Source organism: Nerophis lumbriciformis, linkage group LG35 (assembly GCF_033978685.3).
Source record: "Nerophis lumbriciformis linkage group LG35, RoL_Nlum_v2.1, whole genome shotgun sequence".
Taxonomy (NCBI): domain Eukaryota; kingdom Metazoa; phylum Chordata; class Actinopteri; order Syngnathiformes; family Syngnathidae; genus Nerophis; species Nerophis lumbriciformis.
In genome coordinates this window covers 12,895,992-12,922,970 of record NC_084582.2, presented here as the reverse complement: position 1 = coordinate 12,922,970, position 26,979 = coordinate 12,895,992, and the positions used below count along the sequence as shown (strand labels likewise).

General features: G+C 38.5%; 1 protein-coding gene across 6 annotated transcripts in view; it reads right to left on the bottom strand.

Annotated features, from left to right (window-relative positions):
- Nucleotides 1-26,979, bottom strand: part of ablim3 (actin binding LIM protein family, member 3) — a 101,702-nt gene that overhangs the window by 17,642 nt on the left and 57,081 nt on the right. For 2 of the 6 annotated variants that reach the window (XM_072912351.1, XM_061928055.2), the window contains 9 exons: nucleotides 23,821-23,947; nucleotides 22,934-23,027; nucleotides 15,727-15,814; nucleotides 12,762-12,820; nucleotides 12,612-12,683; nucleotides 5,351-5,380; nucleotides 5,122-5,248; nucleotides 3,605-3,700; nucleotides 3,283-3,333 (listed from right to left, as the gene is read on the bottom strand). In XM_072912351.1, coding sequence (XP_072768452.1) covers nucleotides 3,283-3,333; nucleotides 3,605-3,700; nucleotides 5,122-5,248; nucleotides 5,351-5,380; nucleotides 12,612-12,683; nucleotides 12,762-12,820; nucleotides 15,727-15,814; nucleotides 22,934-23,027; nucleotides 23,821-23,947 — 744 coding nt within the window. Of the gene's footprint in view, nucleotides 1-3,282; nucleotides 3,334-3,604; nucleotides 3,701-5,121; nucleotides 5,249-5,350; nucleotides 5,381-9,489; nucleotides 9,652-12,611; nucleotides 12,684-12,761; nucleotides 12,821-15,726; nucleotides 15,815-22,933; nucleotides 23,028-23,820; nucleotides 23,948-26,979 lie in introns of all 6 variants that reach the window. The other 4 variants (XM_072912352.1, XM_072912353.1, XM_061928052.2 and 1 more) reach the window with 3 other exon arrangements.

Sequence of the window (26,979 nt, the reverse complement as noted above, 5' to 3'; positions counted from 1 at the left end):
AACTGAGTTTAAAAACCGCTCAGCCTTAGGCAGCCATTCATGTCATGAATGTTTGGCAATCATATTGATGCCTCTCTACACAAAAGCACGGTCAATGGAAGTCAATGGGGTTGACATGCAGCGTAATGTCAGATGGATCGTTCCTCCACTCTGCTTGGCATTAACCATGCCGGCCCTGATCCATGATGCATTGAATTCCAATACACACAATACATGACACCAGCGACAGACATTCTTATCTCTGGGGGACACACTTTTAACTTGTCTGACGCCATATACACAAGTACACAAGTATGTTCACAGAACAGTTGTGAATAGGTGCTGGTATGGATTAACAAACACAAGAAGAGAGACAGACATGAATATATATAAACCATCTACTGACTGAGTGAAACAGGGAGTACGAGGAAGCTTACTTACAGTGGCAAGGTCACCGGTTTAATGGAGCAGGAGGTGGAGAGGAGTGAAAAAATGTGATTAGATGCAAGAAAAAAGGGGTGAAAAGAAAAGGGAAATGTTACTGGAGCACCCCTGAGGGAGATGTGACATGTGAGAGCTTTACTACGCGTATAGAGGACACAATCTGTTCTTGTAGGCTAGATGTAGCTCTAGATCTGAGAAAAGCAGCTGTTATAAAGTGACACTACATCACAAAAATCAAACAAAATAGTAAACATGTTATTGAAATAGTACATAACAGGCCTATAATGCACATTTATGTGTCTCTTGTTGGTTTGGGCTGAAACAGAACTACAATACAATTATGTCATCCTTTTGCAAAATGTGCATGGAAGTATTACGGCCTGTGATGTACTTAGCATCATTTACATTGGCAGACGTGTCTGTGCACAAGTTGACACAATTCACTAAATAACCCACAAATTCCAACACACACAGAACAGAAGGAACATGCACCATTGCAAACAACCTCAAAACTAAGCTTCCGATCTAAAATGTACTTATGAAAGGAGACTGGAAATATAAAGCATATTTGAAGGGGAGCTATTATGATTTTCTGGACTTTTGTAACTTATAAATGTTGTTACAATGTCGGATAATCGTGTCAAACAATGCCAAAGCATCAAATCTTATGGTTCAGGCATTTTGGCGTGAGCTTGCACGCAGTTTTCGAAGCCTCTGCCTGCAGTGTTTTGCAATCTGGCTACGACGTGACATCACAGCGAGGTGGACATCTGGATATTTTAAGTTCAATTTTAAGTCAAGCTCTCAGCCAGAGAGTGAGGAGCTCTGTATGAGGCCAGCTGAGTTTGAGAAAACACAAGAAAAGTTAGGATAAAGTATTTTTTTCATCTAATCTTGGCATGATGTGTGACATAAATGCTGCTGAAAGCAGCTTTTTTTTTTAACGTAGCTCTGTATCAGTCGGAGAGTGGGCAGGTGTATGTATGTACAAACCCCGTTTCCATATGAGTTGGGAAATTGTGTTAGATGTAAATATAAACGGAATACAATGATTTGCAAATCCTTTTCAACCCATATTCAATTGAATATGCTAAAAAGACAACATATTTGATGTTCAAACTCATTAACTTTATTTTTTTTTGCAAATAATAATTAACTTAGAATTTCATGGCTTCAACACGTGCCAAAGTACTTGGGAAAGGGCATGTTCACCACTGTTTTACATGGCCTTTCCTTTTAACAACACTCAGTAAACGTTTGATAACTGAGGAGACACATTTTTTAAGCTTCTCAGGTGGAATTCTTTCCCATTCTTGCTTGAAGTACAGCTTAAGTTGTTCAACAGTCCGGGGGTCTCCGTTGTGGTATTTTAGGCTTCATAATGCGCCACACATTTTCAATGGGAGACAGGTCTCTTTGATCCGGAGGACACGACGTCCAGTTTCCAAAAACAATTTGAAATGTGGACTTGTCAGACCACAGAACACTTTTCCACTTTGTATCAGAGATGAGCTCGGGCCCAGCGAAGCCTATGGCGTTTCTGGGTGTTGTTGATAAACGGTTTTCGCCTTGCATAGGAGAGTTTAAACTTGCACTTACAGATGTAGCGACCAACTGTAGTTACTGACAGTGGGTTTCTGAAGTGTTCCTGAGCCCATGTGGTGATATCCTTTACACACTGATGTCGCTTGTTGATGCAGTACAGCCTGAGGGATCGAAGGTCACGGGCTTAGCTGCTTACGTGCAGTGATTTCTCCAGATTCTCTGAACTCTTTGATGATATTACGGACTGTAGATGGTGAAATCCCTAAATTCCTTGCAATAGCTGGTTGAAAAAGGTTTTTCTTAAACTGTTCAACAATTTGCTCACGCATTTGTTGACAAAGTGGTGACCCTCGCCCCATCCTTGTTTGTTAATGACTGAGCATTTCATGGAATCTACTTTTATACCCAATCATGGCACCCACCTGTTACCAATTTGCCTGTTCACCTGTGGGATGTTCCAAATAAGTGTTTGATGAGCATTCCTCAACTTTATCAGTATTTATTGCCACATTTCCCAACTTCTTTGTCACGTGTTGCTGGCATCAAATCCTAAAGTTAATGATTATTTGCAAAAAAAAAAGTTTATCAGTTTGAACATCAAATATGTTGTCTTTGTAGCATATTCAACTGAATATGGGTTGAAAATGATTTGCAAATCATTGTATTCTGTTTATATTTACATCTAACACAATTTCCCAACTCATATGGAAACAGGGTTTGTAAATGTGACTGTGGAGCAACATAAATACAACATTTACACCAAAACATATCTAATACATATACAAGGAAGTGTTTTAAATGTTGAAGAAAATCATCAAAGATCTCATCTAAATTAGTCACTGTATTAAAATGCATACACAGTAGCTATGGTAAAACAATTTACTCAAAGAAAGCTGCTTCCTGTAAATTATTGTGGATATGGTTAAAAGCATTGAGTCCCATGTATAAAGCTGAAAAACCTCTACCCTGAATACACACTGTGCAGTTTTCCAGTGTGCATGTATTTATCTTGCCAAGTGCACATTTCACACAGTAAATCAACTAGACTTCACTTATGGCCATTAAACAACAGCTTTTATTGTATATATTGAATACACCTAAAAATAAAGTCAGTCTGAATGATGCTTTTAGTAACGTTTTGCTTGGGATTCCTCTCTTTGAAATAGTAAATGCGATGTCAATATAAATCTAGACTCTGTCCTTACGGGGCTGTTGAAAGACATCAATAGATCAGTAATAACACTGACGCCAAGCACAGCATGACTACACTGACAGGAGGACAGGCAGGCTAAGGCGGAGCTAACTGCACTGTACCCGTTCTCTTATAGATGGGAGGCTTCCTGTAGATGTTGGGCTCCCCTGTGGCTGGTGAGAGAAAGAGGAGATGGAACATTGAAACGCATTGGCATAAAAGCAGAAAGGCTCAAGAATTTGAGTTTCTTTTGGAACAATGGGATGTGTAGAAGGAGAATTGGTTGTAAAGGACGATAAAAGAAGGTCAAGTATGCAGTATGAGGGTAAGAATAGGCGCTAAAGGGGATTAAGTGCTTAATAAGAACAGGACTTTGTTATGTGTTCACTCATAAGGAACCTTCTCTTTTTTGTGAGAGTGAGATGAAGTGGTGAGGTGTCTTACCTGGTACATGGAAATGTTTTGGGGGCTGGTTGGTGGTCGGCGTGCTGGACCGCCCCTCTTGGCCATAATAAGGTGAGCTTCTACCGCTCTCGGAACCTGCAGCCAGCCGCAGCACAACCCAACCATGAGAGCCTCAGAAATACACCGCAATCGAAATCACCTCTGAATTCAAAGACTGTACGATTCTGCTTTATTTCAGGGAAGATACAGGTGTTAAAGTTAAAGTACCAATGATTGTCACACACACACACACGAGGTGTGGCGAAATTATACTCTGCAAATCCCTGGATCACCCCCTGGGACGTGAGGGGAGCAGTGAGCAGCAGCGGTGGCTACGCCCGGGAATCATTTTTGGTGATTTAACCCCGAATTCCAATAGGAATTGGGGGTTAAAGGTAATGAGGTAATGGGTCCCATTTTTATAGTCTTTGGTATGACTCGGCCGGGGTTTGAACTCACAACCTACCAATCTCAGGGCGGACACTCTAACCACTAGGCCACTAAGTAGGTGTTCAGTTTTTCAGAGTTTCTGCAAGTATAGCTTTTTTGAGCTTCCAACCATCCAAACCAATTTAAAAACAGCATAATTTTTACATGTAACATGCCTTTCAAAAATAAAAACATATTTTTGATAGGTAATATTATTTGAAAATCAAAACAATATAATGTACTACAAACAACTACAGTAGTTTTATGAAGTAATGTAATTATATGGACCGAACCAATGCTGTGTATGTTTTGGGCTGCTTCTTTGTCCTGTAACAACAGGAACTTGGAAATTGTTGTTTATGTTGAGTGACAGACGGAAGGGGTCAGAGTTGACAGAAACCGATATGTATGTCAGCAAATGAGCCAGTGAGCAAGGCTAACGCTCCATCGTCCGGTTTGTTGAGTAAGGAGAAAATAAATAACTAAAACACGTCAGGAAAACCATTCGGCACCTTCTCCATATTTTCATGGATTAATGTCCGCTGTGTGGCTTTTGTTTGGCTGTGTAAGCACAGCGCTGCCGAGCTGCCTGGCGAAGTATGAAAATACTCGAAAATTAAGGTGCTGAGGTACCACTGTATATGTCATTATTTTGTATACACTTCTCTGACTTTTTTTGTGTTGAAAACAATTATATAGCCATATATTGCATCTGGCTCTTTGTAAAATGCACATAATAAAAAATGGGGGACTATCTATAGATCCACTGTCACAACTTCGATTTCTGGTGATCTTTGTGCAAAAGGGGTTGCCCGAAGTACACCGAATAAACATTTAATTATATTGAATTCAAAGAAATTGCGTGTACATGAGAGACTTAAAGAGACTTATGAGGAAAAGCAATTTGATTCGACACTGATACCATGATATATATCACTGTAGCATCACTGTAACTTGTCAATGATCTCGCATTTCTTCTTGCAGAAAAGGTCCAATCATTTGTTGTAAAATCCCAGTATTGTGACTGCTTGGCTTTCAGCATTCACAAAGGCTTGATTGATTCTAAAACGGAATGACACCACACTCACCGGGGTACGCAAAGTGCTGCGGAGAGCGTGGCATGATAGGTGACGTCCCTTGACGACTGTAGGTTGGGGAGTCAATATAACTTGGACTGGAGCATCGCCTCTGCTTTATGTCCAAGCAGTCATAGTCCTTTGAAGACAGATGAGAGGTACAACAGGACAAATGAAAAGAGTCCAGTGGTTTCAAGTGTTTTAAGTGCTATTCTTGTAACACTGTGAGAGGAATGCCTACCTGAGAATAGGGAGAGAGTGTCCCAAGAGACTGCAGAATAAGACATAAAACGTTATTCAAAATACAAAAAGTGCAGCAATGCATCAGAAGAATATACTTTACGACAATAGCTTATATATTTACAGTTGTTCTGCTCCTTGGCAGGCATCCATAAGTATGTTACTGGAACAAAACAGCTTTTTGATTCAAACTGAGAAGAATGGTTTCAAACACATGATGAACTTGATGACCTTATCAAGATCCACACATTAAGATAAGTAAGGATTTGTATTCATTTGAATCATGCAGATTTACATCAGATTCAGTGAATAAACAGAATCTCAAAGTGGAAATTGTGTCAATGGCACTGTTTGATGTTTTGATTGTTGCACCTTTAAACAAACTCTAATTGCATATACATTGGTACCAAGTTTTTCGTTATTGATCCGTTCTAAAGGGTCAGCTTAAAAAGTTTGCTTTTTAAAATGTGCTAGCTCAAAGGTAATTTAGATAGAATTTTCCAAAGACATGCCGCTGATGAGCATTAGCAATTTTACATGAGGAGGGACATCCTGTAGAAAATGGATAAATGGATGGATAGATTTTTATAACATCCAAATTTGGTAAACTACAACTGATCATGTTCAGAACAAACAGATTTAAGTAATAAGTATAATATTAACAACACTTTGTAGCATACTTGCCAACCTTGAGACCTCCTATTTCGGGAGGTGGGGGCGTGGGGGGGGGGGGGGGGGGGGGGTGCGTGGTTGGGGCCGTGGTTGGGAGCGTGGTTAAGAGGGGAGGAGTATATTTACAGCTAGAATTCACCAAGTCAAGTATTTCATATATATATATATATATATATATATAAGAAATACTTGACTTGAAGTATTTCATATATATATATATATATATATATATAAGAAATACTTGACTTTCAGTGAATTCTAGCTATATATATATATATATATATATATATATAGCTAGAATATATATATATATATATATATATATATATATATATATATATATATATATATATATATATAGCTAGAATATATATATATATATAAATAAATAAGAGAAATACTTGAATTTCAGTGTTCATTTATTTACATATATACACACACATAACACTCATCTCCTCATTGTTGAGTTAAGGGTTGAATTGTCCATCCTTGTTCTATTCTCTGTCACTATTTTTCTAACCATGCTGAACACCCTCTCTGATGATGCATTCTGCTTCGTCTCCTTGTTGTGTGCGCAGTTGTGCACTGCACTCTCTAAAAGCCGTAGATGTTATTGTCACATATGCATGTACAGTAGATGGCAGTATTGTCCTGTTTAAGAGTGTCACAACATTGCTGTTTACGGCAGACGAACTGCTTTACGGTAGACGAAAACGTGACTGCTGTTGTTGTGTGTTGTTGCCGCGCTGGGAGGACGTTAATGAAACTGCCTAACAATAAACCCACATAAGAAACCAAGAACTCGCCCTCGATCATTCTACAGTTATAACGTGATTGGGCAGGCATGCTGTTTATATTGTGGGAAAGCGGACGTGAAAACAGGCTGTCGACACGTCACTCAGGTCCGCCTGAATTTCGGGAGATTTTCGGGAGAAAATTTGTCCCGGGAGGTTTTCAGGAGAGGCGCTGAATTTCGGGAGTCTCCCGGAAAATCCGGGAGGGTTGGCAAGTATGCTTTGTAGGGCTTAACAAAAGAAAAGACTGGCACATTGAACATAAACGCAAAGACTACTTCCTGGCTAAGATAATACACCGTAGTCTATACGCTACTGGCATCTAACATCTATGAATTACAACAGCATATTACAGTGTACTTTATTCTACAGTGCAATACTTGCTAATGCCTCAGAAGTGTAATAAAACAAGATAACAACTGAAAAGCACAACTCAGGATTAAGTGTTGGATTTAAAAGTATACAAATATTTTTATACAATAACATTTATTAACAGATATGAACACATACAAAAGTACTGACAATTGGTACAGTTGAGTATCAGTATTGATTCAAAACTAAGGTCAAAGTACACATTCCCACTCGAACCCTGAAAATATTTTTGGTGAAAATGTTCGCCTAAAACAACATCATACTAAAACCGGGCTGAATGAAAACCGAGGCACCACTGTTACATAAATAAAGAAATACTAACCGTACTAAGACAAGCAGTTCAAAGGCATTTTTTAGGGGGTCCATTTGAACATTTTTGCCTAAAAAAGAGAGACGAGTTCCACATTTGGCTTGGAGTGTGTCGCAGTAGTACCTCCCCATAGATGTAAGTGTCTAGCCTGTCATCAGAGGTGTATCTGTGGTAGGGCTGGTATGAGGAGGATATGAGGTCTGGCTGCTGGACCGCATAAATGGCCTTGATCTTTGGTAGGGCAGCTAGGTCCTTATAATCTAGGAACTCATGCTCCAATCTGGCCTGGAGAGAGGACACACACGTACACCCACCAACACAGACACAACAGCAACCGCATGAACGACACCCAGAAAACAAAAGTATGGAAACTCCACAAGTGATGACAAATAGAACATGCAGCTGAAGTAAACTACAAGCCAAAAACACAAGAGCCTGTGCAAGTATCTGCAAAGTGCATCATCAGAAGTACACTTGTACGCTGAAGCCTTTAGTGGTTAAGAGGGGAGGAGTATATTTACAGCTAGAATTCACCAAGTCAAGTATTTCATATATATATATATATATATATATATAAGAAATACTTGACTTGAAGTATTTCATATATATATATATATATATATATATAAGAAATACTTGACTTTCAGTGAATTCTAGCTATATATATATATATATATATATATATATAGCTAGAATATATATATATATATATATATATATATATATATATATATATATATATATATATATATAGCTAGAATATATATATATATATAAATAAATAAGAGAAATACTTGAATTTCAGTGTTCATTTATTTACATATATACACACACATAACACTCATCTCCTCATTGTTGAGTTAAGGGTTGAATTGTCCATCCTTGTTCTATTCTCTGTCACTATTTTTCTAACCATGCTGAACACCCTCTCTGATGATGCATTCTGCTTCGTCTCCTTGTTGTGTGCGCAGTTGTGCACTGCACTCTCTAAAAGCCGTAGATGTTATTGTCACATATGCATGTACAGTAGATGGCAGTATTGTCCTGTTTAAGAGTGTCACAACATTGCTGTTTACGGCAGACGAACTGCTTTACGGTAGACGAAAACGTGACTGCTGTTGTTGTGTGTTGTTGCCGCGCTGGGAGGACGTTAATGAAACTGCCTAACAATAAACCCACATAAGAAACCAAGAACTCGCCCTCGATCATTCTACAGTTATAACGTGATTGGGCAGGCATGCTGTTTATATTGTGGGAAAGCGGACGTGAAAACAGGCTGTCGACACGTCACTCAGGTCCGCCTGAATTTCGGGAGATTTTCGGGAGAAAATTTGTCCCGGGAGGTTTTCAGGAGAGGCGCTGAATTTCGGGAGTCTCCCGGAAAATCCGGGAGGGTTGGCAAGTATGCTTTGTAGGGCTTAACAAAAGAAAAGACTGGCACATTGAACATAAACGCAAAGACTACTTCCTGGCTAAGATAATACACCGTAGTCTATACGCTACTGGCATCTAACATCTATGAATTACAACAGCATATTACAGTGTACTTTATTCTACAGTGCAATACTTGCTAATGCCTCAGAAGTGTAATAAAACAAGATAACAACTGAAAAGCACAACTCAGGATTAAGTGTTGGATTTAAAAGTATACAAATATTTTTATACAATAACATTTATTAACAGATATGAACACATACAAAAGTACTGACAATTGGTACAGTTGAGTATCAGTATTGATTCAAAACTAAGGTCAAAGTACACATTCCCACTCGAACCCTGAAAATATTTTTGGTGAAAATGTTCGCCTAAAACAACATCATACTAAAACCGGGCTGAATGAAAACCGAGGCACCACTGTTACATAAATAAAGAAATACTAACCGTACTAAGACAAGCAGTTCAAAGGCATTTTTTAGGGGGTCCATTTGAACATTTTTGCCTAAAAAAGAGAGACGAGTTCCACATTTGGCTTGGAGTGTGTCGCAGTAGTACCTCCCCATAGATGTAAGTGTCTAGCCTGTCATCAGAGGTGTATCTGTGGTAGGGCTGGTATGAGGAGGATATGAGGTCTGGCTGCTGGACCGCATAAATGGCCTTGATCTTTGGTAGGGCAGCTAGGTCCTTATAATCTAGGAACTCATGCTCCAATCTGGCCTGGAGAGAGGACACACACGTACACCCACCAACACAGACACAACAGCAACCGCATGAACGACACCCAGAAAACAAAAGTATGGAAACTCCACAAGTGATGACAAATAGAACATGCAGCTGAAGTAAACTACAAGCCAAAAACACAAGAGCCTGTGCAAGTATCTGCAAAGTGCATCATCAGAAGTACACTTGTACGCTGAAGCCTTTAGCAGCAGTGTAAAATGTTGACCTTCAGGGGGAATGACAGCTATAGACAGTGGGAGGGGAACAGGAAACAGCACGGAAGGCAAGTGTGCTTACACTGCATTTGTCCCTCATCCATCACCCTAACCAGAAAGGTCATTGATTAAGAGATGAGAGTCGAGCAGAGAGCAGTGACTCACGTTTGCATGCAGACAACACTTGACATACCCACACTGACAACAGGCAGCAGACCACCATGCAGTGAGCCATGACACATTTCCAAACAGAATTCTAGGAGACTGACAGCCATCACTCAGCTGTATTGAGTCCAAAATGTATGTCAACTATGAAGCACTGATTCAATGATTTGTAGTTTCAAAGATGACCGACAATGCATTATTTGTTATGATAACATTTAAAAAGCTACATAATATGGTGATGATCCAAAGTAGGAATTATCTAACTTGGTTATGATACAGTAGCTGTGTTACTGAGAACCAATGTATATGTACATACTGTATTTGAATTTGTAGTCATTTAGAACCTTTTTTCAATTTCACAGTACTGGCTCAGTTTCGGAAAAATTAACAGTCATAAACAAGACATTTAGATTTGACTTAAAATGTGTTCTGCATTTCTGTGATCACCACAAAACATTCTTGATTTTTCAGTATGTAACATGCACGTAATATTGTTTTCCTAAAAATAATGAGGCAGCAGAGTTATTAAAACACATAATTTGATTATTTCCCAAAGCGTTTGGCCAAGACTATACAGTGGAACTGGCTTACCTCTATGCCCATTGGACTGGTTGACATATGCAGTTGTCAACATACCTTGCACTAGACTTGCACATTTTCTTGTGACTTTGGTTTTGCATAATTGTATGCAGACTACTGTGTTTTCAGGTGACCTTGTATTATTGTAGTGTTCAATTGGTGTATTGTGTATAAGTCTGAGCTGTGATTCAGGGGTTGGCCTTGGGTGCAGTGGCGTTTGCCAGTTAGAGCCGTTCCAAGAGTAAAGAAGACCAAAGATAAACGATCACGAGAGATGAAGATTGTTGAATTAAGATGAACTTCATCTTCTACATCTATAATACAGCTTTGGTGTGAGCATTGTTACAATGAATGCAGGACACACATTGCCAATTGGACTAAATGCTAACAAGTAACAACAAAACTAATGATCGTTGCTGCGAATGTCAAACTGACCAAGTTTTTGACAGAACAATTTACGCCCTTGGTTTCGGCACATGCACAGGACGAAACAAATTTTATCCACGTATCTGCTGTGATTTAACACGTCTAGAATGCTCCAGGCTATGAGTGAGTACTGTAATATACAGTAGAGCACACTCAATGCTGCTATATTGGGTGAAACAAGCGTAAAAGTGAATAAGGGTGTTACTTCATGTTTAGAGGGCTCTAATAAAAAAAAACGTTTTTACAAAATTGTAAACAGGTTTTTTTATACTAGAACTATGAACTTGGAAAATAGTTGGTTGAGTAACAATAATCCTACTTCGCGGAATTATGCTTGCCATGGTCATGTATGGTATCAATTAGCAATAAACGTCTGTAACCCCTTTGGTTTTCACATTTTTATGGTCCGCCATGAATAATAATGATGATCATTATGTGAGACAAAAACACTTGTTTATTTTTTTATGTATTGTAAACCATGAATAAATACTAGCAAGAGTCAGCTAACAATGCAGGTAATGAGGGTTCGCTCTATTCCCCCAAACAAAACCTCCAAAATGTTTAATAGAAATGTTGTAAGGGGGTTAAGTAACAGGAACATTCATATTTACAGTATTTTGATCATTTTAAGCATTGTCAGAACATTTTTTGGGGCACACTGATTTCACAGAGCGCATTGCACTGTTCGCTATTTCCTTAAACAACAACGACTAGTAATCATGACATGACAGGCTTTGGGAGACGCTGGGATAAAAGATGATTCAAAACCTTATCTTTTTGAGTCTGAATATACAGAGGATGAGACACAACTTTTAAGCAGATCTTGCTATAGTAAAACACTAAGCATCATGCAGCACTAATGCTAAGTGCTACACAAGAAATATTGTATATATATATAAGTCGCACCTGCCGAAAATGCATAATAAAGAAGGAAAAAAACATATATAAGTCACACTGGAGCCCGGCCAAACTATGAAAAAAACTGCGACTTATAGTCCGAAAAATAAGGTAGTTATGGGAAACACATGCCCTGTCTTTACTGTACATTTCAGCGTGCGAAAACTGAAAAATAAGTAAATGTGGAGATAGTGCACAGGATAAATTAATGTTACATGTTTTTTGTTACCTATTTCATTTCAAGGCATGTATCCTTACATATATAGCAACAAATCTGCTTGATCAATGTCAATCTCCCAGCTGACCAGGTACTAGAAGTAAGACCTCTTAGCACCTGTTTTTTTCCAATGGACAAGCATAAATAGTGAGTACAGCCATAGCAAGTGTCAAGACTCTAGTGATAGGTTAGTGCATTGCAAAAAGACATGGTGAAATCAATGTTAAGAAAGGGAAGGGTAACAAACACCACATTGATGTAGGAGCATGTGACATACTAGCTAGCGCCATGACATGAACAAACGAGCACAGAAAGTGAGGAGGCCAAAGGAGTGAGCAGCCCTCAAGTTGGTGCCTAACAGGTAGCCCCTTTGGTGTGTTATGTGTTCTTGCTTAAGGGTTTGATACAGTACAGTAGGTGCCGGTGGATGCAAGTGTGATAATAAGGTGCAAACTTACACATATAACCCTATTGGGGGAGCCAATGGAGGAGCCTGGAGGAGAGATGGAGGTTTCTGACAGGCGTCTATGCTGTTTGGTAAAGCACAAAGCAATGAGGATTCACAATTGTATTTACTGCTTCATCCAAAAAATTTATATTTATCTCACCCTTAGTCTCCTCTCTGCTCTTGCTGCCTGTTTGCATAATGGGTGCCACACATCACATCCTGACGAGTGAAAGACAAGAACAGGTTGACATGTAAGTTTTAATGTATGGGTCAAGCCAAGGCTGCAACTAATGATTATTTTCATCATCAACTATGGTTATACATTTTTTCAAACGGTCGTTTAGTCAATAAGCTTTTTGCTTATGATCTGTTGTACACATTTGACGCTGAGTCCGTAACTTGATTTCAACAAATTTGTTAAACCTAATAACTAAAACAAAATAAACATATATTGCTGACAAGAAATTGTTCAACCACGGTATATATTAACCACAGTGAAAAATACACATGAAACTCAGTGAAAAAAGTACTGTTACTATTATGTAGCTGCAATTATTGACTTAAGGCAGGGGTCAGCAACCTGCGGCTCTCGAGCCACACGCGGCTCTTTAGTGCTGCCCAATTGGCTCCTTGAGCTTTTTAAAAAAATTCATGAAAATGTAAAAAGATGAAGGAAAACATTGTTTTTGTTTTAATATGGTTTCACATGACACCTAATTGTTAGAAATCCCACTGTTTATATTAAACATGCTTCATTGATGGGAGCATTTGGAGAGCACCGTTTTGTCTTACTAATTTTGGCGGTCCTTGAAGACACATTTGTTTGTTTACATGTACAACTTCATCTGACGCTGCCACAGAAAGACGTGTTTTATGCCACTCCTTCTTTGTGTCATTTTGTCCACCAAACGTTTTATACTGTGCGCGAATGCACAAAGGTGAGCTTTGTTGATGTTAGTGAATTGTGTGGCGTGTTAAATCCATTAGAGCATGTGTGTCAAACTCTGGCCCGCGGGCCAAATTGGCCCTTGAGGCGATATCAAATTAACACTAGAGCTGGCCCGCCGATTATATTCAGCGGCGGTGCCGCGGTAACACCGCATTCACCGCTAATTCTCATACGTGCCAACCCTCCCGGGAGACTCAAATTTCAGTGTCCCTCCCAAAAATAGTTACGTCCGCTTTTCACCCAGTCCAGCGAATGCTGGCCCAGTCACATAATATGTGCGGCTTCAGCACGCACACACACGTGAATGCAATGCATACTTGGCCAACAGCGATACAGGTTACACTGACAGTGCCCATATAAATAACTTTAACACTGTTAGAAATATGCGCCACACTGTGAACCCACATCAAACAAGAATGACAAACACATTTCAGGAGAACATTCGCACCGTGACACAACATAAACACAACAAAACAAATACCCAGAATCCCATGCAGCCCTAACTCTTCCGGGCTGCAATATACACCCCCGCTACCACCAAACCCCGCCCTCCCAACCCCGCCCACCTCAACCGACGCACGAGGGGGGGCGGGGGGTTTGGTGGTAGCGGGGGTGTATATTGCAGCCCGGAAGAGTTAGGTGCGCATATTTCTAACAGTGTTAAAGTTATTTATACGGGCACCGTCAGTGTAACCTGTATCGCTGTTGGCCAAGTATGCGTTGCATTTACGTGTGTGTGTGCGTGCTGAAGTCGCACATATTTTATGATCGGGCCGGCACGTTGTTGGAATGGATGACGTAGACGTGACGACAGCTCGTGGAGGACGATAAACGCAGTGCCTTTAAAGCACGCCCTCAAGACTGTGGTCCGGGTGGACGAGATATAATGACTGATGAACAACTTTGTTCGATAATGAAGGATGCCTCAGCTCAAAGCTTGAGCCCCGACATTAATGAACTAGCATCCAAGAAAAGATGGCAGGTATCTGGCTTGGGCACATCAGATTAGATCAGTGTGTCGCAAATTGAGCAGTAAAAAGGACTGAATGGTTGGTTTATTCATTATTTTATTTTCAAATGTATTAGCCTGTGGAAAAAATTTATGTTGATATTTACCTCAGAAGGCTGCAAATAGAAAAGAGGCATTACATTTTTATTTAAATTGTATTTGATATGCCAGTGATATTTTTTAATTATTATTATTATTTGAAACTTGATTTTGCATGTCACTATAAAGTTATATAAGCCTTGTTTGTTCAATATTCAATGCAAAACTTGTTTGGGTCCCTATTGACGGCGTGGCGCAGTGGAAGAATGGCCGTGCGCGACCCGAGGGTCCCTGGTTCAATCCCCACCTAGTACCAACCTCGTCATGTCCGTTGTGTCCTGAGCAAGACACTTCACCCTTGCTCCTGATGGGTGCTGGTTAGCGCCTTGCATGGCAGCTCCCTCCATCAGTGTGTGAATGTGTGTGTGAATGGGTAAATGTGGAAGTAGTGTCAAAGCGCTTTGAGTACCTTGAAGGTAGAAAAGTGCTATACAAGTACAACCCATATTAAAAGGTTAATTTGTTCAACCTTGGTCCGCGGCTTTGTTCAGTTTTAAATTTTGTCCCACTCTGTATTTGAGTTTGACAACCCTGATCTACAGGAAGACAGCCTGCAGTTTCCTTTAACTTGAACTCACACATCTATACTTTTGGCCATTCTAAGCCAGTCATTTCCAGGAGTTACAGTATCTCACCCTTTGAGAAGCATCCATTTTACTAATGTATTCCAATGTTGTAAAAATGTGTACAATAAATATTACATTTCAACATTTCTGTCAACGAAGATTTGCGTCAGCCTCCGACACATAGTTATTTTGATAGTAGGCTAATATAGACACTTACATCATGTGTTGCCTTCATTATAACACTTATACAAGGCTTTCATTTTTTTGCGGCTCCAGACAGATTTTTATTTTTGTATTTTTGGTCCAATATGGCTAACAGGAATAACAGTGAAAACATGTACAATCATGGCGTTCTATAAATTTAAATTTTATTAAGCCACCTGTTGACAATAACAAATCTTTGTTGTTATATAATCAATGTTGTCGATTATGTCGACTAGTCATTGCAGCACTTTGTTAGCGTATATTCAGAAAGCGTGTGCGTTTATCCGTCATGTTCTACCTGTCAGGTACATTTCTTCTCCCTCTTTAAACATCATGTTACAGCGGGCACAGCGGGCACAGGTTGGATGGTAGTGTTTTCCTCCAGCCTGGATAAGAAGAGAAGAACAAACATAATCATAATGAATGTGCTCAATCTTAAGCATGGGTTCAGTTCAACAACAGGTCACAATGACTTCATAGTGCATTGACCGATCATGAGGCACCATCCTAAGATAGCTTGTACTTGTTTCATCAGCTTGCAGCAATCACATGAAAGCCCACCCTGTTCTCCTGAATGTCATAATTAGCAACTGTCCCTGTGGGTCAATCATATGAGGATGTGCAGGAGTGAGTGTGTACTGTGTGTGTGTGTTGGAGATAAGGAGGGATGAATGTGACCATGCAAGTGAAGGGCATGAGTGTCAAGCATGTCCTTGGAACACACTGATATAAACACCATTTCATTTAAGCATTAGGGTTGTCCTGCTACCAAAATGCATTTCGATACTTTTCAAAATAAAGAGAACCACAAAAAATCTTATGATACATTAATTAAACGTACAATTAAACATGTTTTTGCAATCCAAGAACAATTTTGGCATTAAATGAAATACTGAACAGACTAGACAAATTCTGTTTTAGTAGTAAGTAAGCAAAGTGGTTACAAAGGTTTCTAATTTGGCTGCTGACGTATGCAGTAACATTGTTTTTTTCTCACTGTATGATTTTGCCAACATTATTTAGGGACAAGCGGTAGAAAATGGATTCATAGATTTGCTGTTAATATCTGGTTACTTTTTGTTTTAACATGTTCTATCTACACTTCTGTTAAAATGTAATTAACACTTATTCTTCTGTTTTTTGGATACTTTACATTAGTTTTGGGTAAGACTACAAATTTGGGTATCGATCTAATACCAAGTAGCAACAGGGTCATACATTGGTCATAAGTGAAGTTCTTCTGTGTCCAGGAACATATTTACTGAGTTTATAAATAATACTAAAATGAAAAAAAATATATTGTGATAATAAAAAATATGGTGTGATCATCATTTTATTGACGAGATATGGTACGTGTACTTGGTATTGTTACAATCAATATTTGTATAGATCCATCATTTTGTTTACTTGGACTTAGACTTAGACAAACTTTATTGATCCACAAGGGAAATTGTTCCACAAAGTAGCTCAGTTTCAAAAGATGGAAAGGGTAGGGATGGAAATGACGATGCAGGTATTAAGTAGACAAAAAATGTACCATAGTAGCAATATAAAATATAACACGACCCCAAAAGGGAATAAGCGGTAGAAAATGGATGGATGGATATATGTAATATTTACATATTATATATACAGTATATAATATATACTGATATATTATATTATATTTTATTTGTATATAATATATACGTATATATGATATTATTATATTATATTATATTTGTATATATATATATATATATATATATATATATATATTATATATAAAATATGTAACAAATCCCAATTACCATGTACATTACAGTTTATGAAACAGCTGCAGCAAAAAAAAAAAAAAAAACATTCAGGAGCGCTAGTTTGCTGTTAGCGGTTAGCTTTTGTATCCTCCTATGTTGAGTGGTGAAGTTAAAGTTAAAGTTAAAGTTAAGTTAAAGTACCAATGATTGTCACACACACACGAGGTGTGGTGAAATGTGTCTTCTGCATTTGACCCATCCCCTTGTTCACACCCTAGGAGGTGAGGGGAGCAGTGGGCAGCAGCGGTGGCCACGCCCGGGAATCATGATGGTGATTTAACCCCCAATTCCAAGCATGTTTAGCTATGTTTTGTCCTGCAGGAATGACACTTGTAATACACAGTTATTTATCGCCATGAACGCGATGATTAGTGATTTAGAAGTAGCTAAAACACTGGACGGTAGCTGCTTGCTAGCTACAAGCTAGCTAAGTAAAGGACAGTAAAGTACCTTTTTATTTCATTAGTATTGCAGTACTTTATTAGTCCTAAGGGCTGTTGTGAAGTGAAGTATATTTAAATAGCGCTTTTCTCTAGAGACTCAAAGCGCTTTACATAGTGAAACCCATTATAAAGCCTGTTTCCCAAAGACACAACAGCAGTGACTAGGATGGCGGGAGCAGGGATCGAACCAGGAACCCTCAAATTGCTGGCACGGCCGCTCTACCTACTGAGCCACACTACCCCTGTATTCCGCATGTGTTTCTTTGATGTCTGAGGTGTGACCTCAAACCATCGCCTCTACCTTTCTGACACAACATCAGGGAATTTTATTTATAGAAACAGTATGTGCCAAGTGGACCAAAGCGATTTCATCTCAACACACCTAGAATGTCTGCGCGAGGTAGTATTTTGTTGCTCATACAAACAGTGCATACACAAACCGCTGCAGCAACTAAAATCTCTTATAGAACTGCTTGCACCCTGGTCAGTTGCTAATTGTATCGAAGATGCATTAGCAAATGTTGGTCCTCCTTTTTCATCTCAGGTTACATTGTAAGGAAAACCAACAGAGACACATTTCCGTTTCCGATTTTACTGTTTGTGGCCATATGGTGTTTATACAGTAGCGCTCTCTCTCAAGTTCCTTTTTGTGTCAAGCTTTTAGAGCAACCCATTAAAATAATAACGTTAGTCTCTGTGCTACTGGGGATTTAAGATCAATTTAAGACATATTTTGACAAAACTCACATGATTAGCTGTCAGAAAACTTCAAGAGCTTTGCCCTAATATACCTACCAACTATTCATTCGAAGATAATTATTAATGAACATTGCACCTGCAGTCCAACTTGCTGGGCACTCAAACGGTCGAATGCATTCATTAAAAAAGTGTTATTCAAGATATTTATTTGCCTTTTGTTTGTTGTCATAATTAGACAAAAAATACTAAACCACGTTTTAGCTGGGATAGGCTTCAGCTCACCCCTGATACCAAACAAAAAAATAAAACATAAATAAAAAAGACTGTGGAGCAAGATTTACGCACAATTTACACCAAAGCATATGCAATACATAGTTCTCAAGAAACCCATCATTAGGATGTCAAATTCTGACAGTTATGTGTGCATGCACCTGAGCGTTCCTGGAGTGAGACATAGATATAGGAATGGTAGAGAGTGAGTGGGAGACTCACCGATAAAGGCTGACATGTCTGTGTGTCTATAAATAACTCAAGAGAAGAACAAAGCACTTCACACCAACCAATTTGATGAGCAAAGGAGCGCAGGGACAACAAGACATTGAGCGTGCGTGTGTGTGTGTGCGTGTGTGTGAATGTGTGTGTGGGTCTGCGTGTGGCAACCCACTTCTAAAATTAGTTCCAATCCAACTCCCTTAATTGTACATTAACTTCTTCTAAAAGTCGTTTTACTACTTTTTACTTACCATCTTATACACATATTTCAGTTGAAACCTGTTTTGTTATACATTATTACATAACTGCACGTTTTGCTCTTTTTTATTCATAATCCCTTTTGCCAACTTATTTCTGACCACCTTAGTCCAGTCATCATCACGATACAATAGTAGTGCCATATTTGATGATGAGATGCAAATATGCAATACTATCAAATAATGTATTGGAAATAAACGGATACAATACAATCACAATTTTATCCTAAATGCAGTAGGAACAAATTTTGGAAAAAGTGTCTTCTTGCACATTAAGCAAACAGAACTTTTAGAAATTAATAAACAATTTCCTATCAAAACAGTCTGGTGAATAATATTTTTTCAAGAGTGGGGAAAATAACATGTTGATTGTTAGTTAGGGATGTCCCGATCCGATATTTGGATCGGATCGGCCGCCGATATTTGCCAAAAAATGCGTATCGGCAAGGCATGGGAAAATGCTGATCCAGATCCAGTTAAAAAAAAAACTCCGCTCTGTGTTTTTCAACGCACCGATTTAAATAATACATTCCACTTTTCTGCTGCTCCATAATTTCCGTTCCGCATTTTCCAGCACACCTTCAACACATCCACAGGTCTGTGGATTCTCACGCAGTTGCTTTTAGCTGCTGGCATTACACGACAGGCTCTTCTCACTCTTTCCTGTGTCTCCCTCTCACAGACAGCAAGCGCACCTTCTTACACACGTCACATACTGTCACGTCACACGTCACATACGTATACGTCCTCTCCCAGCAGAGATGTAGCAGCATGGCTAACGTTAGCTGTGATGCTAGCGCAGCCGTGTGACCAACGTTCTCTCTAAGGTGCGCGCTTGTGCAATTGCGCACTGCTCAAACGTCCTCTGCGCATAGCAAATATATGCCACGCATAAAATCAAATAAAAAAATAAGCGCATAACAATTTTCGACACACGGACACGACAGGGAAAACAGTTTTCGTCATCATTGTTCAAATATTGTAACGTCTGTCGAGACGCTTATCTCCATTCGGTGCCACACGCCCACACCATCAAAATGCCGAGGCAAACATTTCCACATCAACACCGTATGAAAAAATTAGTGATTTTTTTAGTTGTGATTTCCTTCTCTGCATGAAAGTTTAAAAGTAGCATATATTAATGCAGTATGAAGAAGAATGTTTTAATGTAGACATGCAAGCCTTGAAAGAACATTTTGAAAATCAAGACTACATTTCCTGCAAATGGGTGCATTTCTACCCTATATTTTAACTATAGATTTATTCTCATATCAAACTCTTTTGGCTGTCTTTTTGACACCCTGGATTATAAATAATGTAAATAATTCAATGTGATTATCTTGTGTGATGACTGTATTATGATGATGGTATATATCTGATAGTATATATCTGTATCATGAATCAATTTAAGTGGACCCCGACTTAAACAAGTTGAAAAACTTATTCGGGTGTTACCATTTAGTGGTCAATTGTACGGAATATGTACTTCACTGTGCAACCTACTAATAAAAGTCTCAATCAATCAATCAAAATACATAGAATCATCATACTGATGTGATTATATGCATCAAGTGTTCATTCAAGGCTGAGGCAAAATATCGAGATATATATCGTGTATCGCAATATGGCCTTAAAATATCGCAATATTAAAAAAAGGCCATATCGCCCAGCCCTAGTTTCAATGATGCCATTTCTGTTTGTCATGTATAATTTTGTCTATTTTGTGTTTATCCTTGAATAAACAGGTCAGTTTCTTGTTACCAACCATTGTGTATTATTCAAACTCCCCTAATTCAGCTGGCTAGTTGTTATCAAGAGTACTAAAACCCTTTTCAACATGATTCTGACAACTAAGTAGGCTAAATAACTTTAAACTTTAATACATGCTTGGATAGGCCAGTATCGGTCAGTATCGGTATCGGTCAGTATCGGTATCGGATCGGAAGTGCAAAAACAATATCGGTATCGGATCGGAAGTGCAAAAACCTGGATCGGGACATCCCTAGTCTGGTGAATAATATTTTTTCAAGAGTGGGGGAAATAACATGTTGATTGTTAATTACTGCAAAAAAGATGATTGAATATTTGAAAATAACCCAAGTTTCTTCTTCTATGTTTCTCCTTTTATGTCCATTATTTGCTTCAAGGTTGTCACCACTTGCTTTATTACCATAAAATAACAGCAATTATCTCTATACTTGAATAGTGTTGATGAGTAATAGAGCAGCTAATGGTTACAAACAGGTTGTAACAAAACATGTTTTCACTGGTTGTTTAAAACTGTCCACAGATAAAAATAATACCTCCTTCCTCCTAAAATATAAACATGCCAATTCAGCATTATCGATCTATCCCATCCCTACAGTCAGTTTTTCTAAAACAGTTTAAGATCCTACGAGGGTTGTACGGTATACCGGTATTAATATAGTACCGCGATACTAATGAATCATATTCTGTACTATACCGCCTCTGAAAAGTACCGGTCCGCATGTTCTGCAGCGCACAATCACGGAGTATTTACAAGCAGACACAGTGTGTAGACAGAAAAGGGAGAACGGACGCGTTTTGGCTTAAAAAGTAAAGATAATGGTGAAGTTATAACACTGAAACGCCCACCGGAAGAGGTGCTTTAAGACATGGCTAGCTAGCTAGCGGATAAAGTCCAGCCCCAGTCGGCAGTGTTTTAGCTACTTCTAAATCACTACTCCTCGCCTCCATGGCGACAAATAAAGTATGTTTTTTTACAAGTATCATCCCTGCAGGACGAGGAATAGCTAAACATGTTCACTATACACCGTAGCTCACCGGCATGAAAATGTGAACAAACGCCATGGGTGGATCTACACCTAACATCCACTGTAATGATATCAAGTACAGGCACGTATCTAGTCAATACTACTATGATTACGTTGACATTTTTTCGCATCTTAACATCTTCTTACATTTAAAAAAAAATGTATATTATGTTTTTAAACTCCCTGTACACATGAGGACTTTGAATACGACCAATGTATGATCCTGTAACGACTTGGTATCGGATTGATACCCAAATTTGTGTTATCATCCAAAACAAAATGTAAAGTATAAAACAACAGAAGAATAAGACATTATTACATTTTAACAGAAGTGTAGAACATGTTAAAAGAGAAAGTAAGCAGATATTAACAGTAAATGAACAAGTAGATTAATCATTCATTTTCCACCACTTGTCCTTAATAATGTTGACAAAATAATAGAATGGAAAATGACACAATATGTTACTGCATATGACAGCAGCTAAATTAGGAGCCTTTGTTTGCTTACTTACTAATAAAAAACAAGTTGTCTTGTATGTTCACTATTTTATTTAAGGACAAACTTGCAATAAGAAACGTACTGTATGTATATTGTACCGTAAGATTTTTTGTTAAAATAAAGCCAATAATGCAATTTTGTGTGGTCCCCTTTATTTAGAAAATTACCGAAAAGTATCGAAATAATTTTGGTACGGGTGCCGGTACCAAAGTATTGGTATTGGGACAACACTAGATCCTGCTATGTTAGACTACAGTAGAACCACATACATACATTTGTTTTGGTTTGGTTAAGCATGTCAAAGGGTGTATCACTCTCCCATGATAAGTCACACACTCCCCAAGCACAGCTGGGCTTAAACTGAGCCGAGGAAGAAGAAGCGACTGCTCCATTGTGATAAGGCTGATTATGCTCAGTTAGCACAGTCAGCTCCCATTTGAGTACTTCTCAATTACTGCAGAGATTTACCTAGCTGAATTTCTGTTCAGCTTTGTGTTACGGAAGAAATAATGCTGCATCCTCACCTCCAGAACCCTTCCACTTATGTATCTGTTGCAGGCCTCACATTTCACCCCATACTGGGCATGGTAGTCTGCCTCACAGTAGGGTACTCCGTCCCTGCAACACAAATACAAAAATATGGAATAGTCAATGGCATTGAAAGCAAACAACGCAAAGATTATATGCAATCTGTTGTTGTGTTCCCTAAATTGAGTGTACATAAATGAAGGTGTGTGTTTCTGAGTCCGACCTGGACATAATCTGGACTGTACATACGTTTGTAAATGCTTATTTTGAAAATGTAATTTTGTTTATAGATTATATGCAATCTGTTGTTGTGTTCCCTAATTTTGAGTATACATAAATGAAGGTGTGTTATGCTGAGCCCGACCTGGACAAAATATGGACTGGATCTGGTTCTAAGAACTCTTTAAACAATCTAGTTTCATTGACAACCTGGTCTGGTGAAGATAATGTCCTTTAGTTTAAAAAAAAAGAATAAATAAATTTAAAAAAAAAATAATTCTTGAACAAAAAAGAAACTCAAATAAAATAAAAACAGTTACATAGAAACTAGTAATTAATGAAAATGAGTAAAATTAACTGTTAAAGATTAGTACTATTAGTGGACCAGCAGCACACACAATCATGTGTGCTTCACGGCCTGTATCCCTTGCAGACTGTATCTGTAGGAACCAGAATATTAATAACAGAAGGAAACAACCCTTTTGTGTGAATGAGAGGGAATGATTGTAAATGGGAAGGGAGGGTTTTTGGGTTGGTGCACTAATTGTAAGTGTATCTTGTGTTTTTTATGTTGATTTAATAATAATTAAAAAAAAAAAAAAAAAAAAAAAAAAACAACGCAAATCGCATTCTTTTCGGTTTCTGTTGTCCTTTTCATGCTCACTTGCTGATGTACTCCCCGGTGAGGACCATGTTGCATGTTTGACACCTGAAGCAACTGACGTGCCACTGCTTCTCCAGCGCCAGGAGAGATTGACCTTGCTTGATCTCTGCTCTGCATCCGGCACAATCTGGACAAAAAGAGCAAGACTAGGATGAGGTGAAAATTAGGCAGTGAAACACAAACAAAGTTAATAGTGAAGCGGAAACGAGTAGGAGCAGTGTCTTGCTTAAGTGTAATTTGACTTCTTTAAAAAAATCACAGATTTGTACCCTTAACTAATCAATAGCTATGGTAATGCAGGATTTTGCCGAGCTCAGCTGTTTTTCCTCACATTTAAAAACACTAATACAAACAGGAATGCATCTCTCTTTGTGAAGAGTGATGTGGAAACAAGCAAACTGTACAATCAAATTCTGTACCTTAGCAGGTGTAATTGAGAACATCAGGAAGATTTAGATCACGCGAGGCTGCCGTCCATGTATGGCTCCAGAGTATCATAATGTTGAGGATAAGTCACTTTGTTTTCATTAGGAAAATGATGTGTCTACAGGGCAGTCTTTAAAGACATGATCTACCGGTCCTGGGTGTTTTCACTAGCTAAGGGACTACTCTACTCTGCACACTGTCAGCCAAGACAAACTGCATTTTACTGTGAAAAACTGCGGCACATCCAGACTGTTTGCTGCTGGCAAATATATTCAAACTGTCATTAGTGGTGATAGGGTTGGATCAATAGAGTGAAGATTTAACTCGGCTATACAAAAGTGACCCCGCTATGTCTTGATACAGTTCCTTTTTATGCTGATGACTTGATACCCAATTGGATGGTCTAAAGAGCTATAAAGCTAATGAAAATGTGCAGTAAGTAAAACTGCAGAATTAAGTATTTTCAAGGGACAAGCGGTAGAAAATGGATGGATGGGCACTTAACTGTTCTTTAAGAAAATCCTATGTGCAATTCCCAGATGTATGAGTTTAGATAATAAACACATACTCTTAGTCCCAAAACTTGTGCACGCTATGCATACATTTGTATTCTTACAAATCACTCTCATGTCAGAGAACTGCAGTGGAACAAACAGAGGATTACATTTCACTTCTACACCGTCACACACTCTGACAGAGTGACGAACACGCAACTGGGGAGCCATTTGGATTTTGTTCTCATGAATGGAGCAATCTGGGGAAGGCAGTAACTTACTGCTCTGATGTACTGAGCCTCCATCTTTTATTACAGCAGTCAGTGTGTAGGAGACTGTGCTTTATACACAACAGCAAAGAAATGATTCGCTATAAACCACTGGCGCTTTGCTGCGCTATCAAATGCTTTACGTTCCCTGTATTCTATCAATGGAGTAGGCTTTTCAGAAAACTACAGTAAGGGCCTGATCTACAAAGATCTAAATACCAAGCGCTAAACAGCATGTGCAAACTATAAAATCGAATGTACTAATAGTGGACGTGTTGCGTGTGATCTACTAAGACTGCGTGTATAATTGACAACAAGTACAAAAATGGCGCAGACCGTCTTATTTAAACGAGGTTTTGCGTGTACTACCGGCATTATGTGCCCATGGAAACACATGCTACTACCTGTGGGGTTTTGCAGTGTTGAACAAACAGCACACATCTATATTGCAATCTAGAAAACATAAACAAATGTAAAACTTTTTTTTTGGACCATCACAACACTGCAGCGAACTAATGCGTCTAGAACAGTGGTGTCAAAGTCAAGATCCGGCCCGCGAATGAATTATCTATGGCCCCCGGGATGATATTTGATTAGTATTAGAACCGGCCCGCAGGCCACAGCCGCCTGCTGCTGTTTTGCACGCACCAATACTCCATCAGTGTTGGCGCTAGGAATTTTCAAAATGGGGTCCCAGGGACCCCATCAAGTCATAAAAATGGGGTCCCACAGTACATTTTTCGGGTGCCACTTTTTTGTAACATTTTTGAAAACAAATGATAAATGTATGCATTATCCTGTTATATCTCACATTCCATATTGTGTTTTGGAAAAAGGTTGTCATTAACGTTACTTAATTCATTAAAAATAATAATACAAAAGAAAACATATCTTTATGCATATGTAAATGTATTCAGTTATAAACATTCATTCACTTTCTTCTTTCCTTCATGGATCTAAACTTTACCGCTGCCGGTATTTTTTTCTATATTTTTATTGTAATATTTTCAGAATGTGTTTGTTCTATTTTTGGCCAAAGTAAGAGAAAGAAAACAAACTGAAGTTGTCTTTATTTTTTTGTTTTATTGCCCGCGTGTGCACAGATTTTCCTCCATGCGGCCCCTGAGCTAAAATGAGTTTGATACCCCTGGTCTGAATGATTAAAATACAAGAAAATACATATTGCAAGACATTCTTATCATACAAAACAGATATAATAATAATGTATTTCCTAAATAAAAATATGAACACAATAGAAAAACACCAGCAGACCCCAAAATAAATCCGTTGAGTTTGCTTTAATTAGGCCCTTAAGTCATCTGGCAGTTAAGGATAAAATGATATTGCTCAATAGACAACATGGCTACTGTTTTTTTTTCCTCAACAGTCCATATATGTTGACAAGCATACATAGGATGGAGTCCTTTCTCAAAAGCTATTTTTGCGCGAATGCCAGTTTGCACACCATTTATAGGTATAATAAATATACATGCAAAACAACAACCGCAGAACAATTTTAGCCTTGATAAATCACACTGCGTGTGCTAAATATTTACTGTAAGTTTGCATCTTCTCACCCCAATAATGTGGCCGTTAATATCAGCCTATATGTTGCATATTCATGACGACAGAAACTGTAAATCAGGCATGGGCAATTATTTTGACTCGGGGGGCCAAGTTTAGAGAAAAAATGTGTCTGGGGGCCGGTATATCTATTTTTAGGAACACTAATACAAAACCTCACAATAATGTCTAAGTGCTAAAAATGTTATGACAGACCGACTTAAAAATTGGAATGGAATTAAAATTGTTTTACTGGATAAGACATGAAGACACATGAAAATAAAGAATGTGGGATTTACAATATTAACTATGAATGATAAAACACTGAATACTGACAACCCCTCTTGATCGACATATTTTACAATCAACAAAAATGCAACAACCACAGCGAAATATGAACGCGAAAG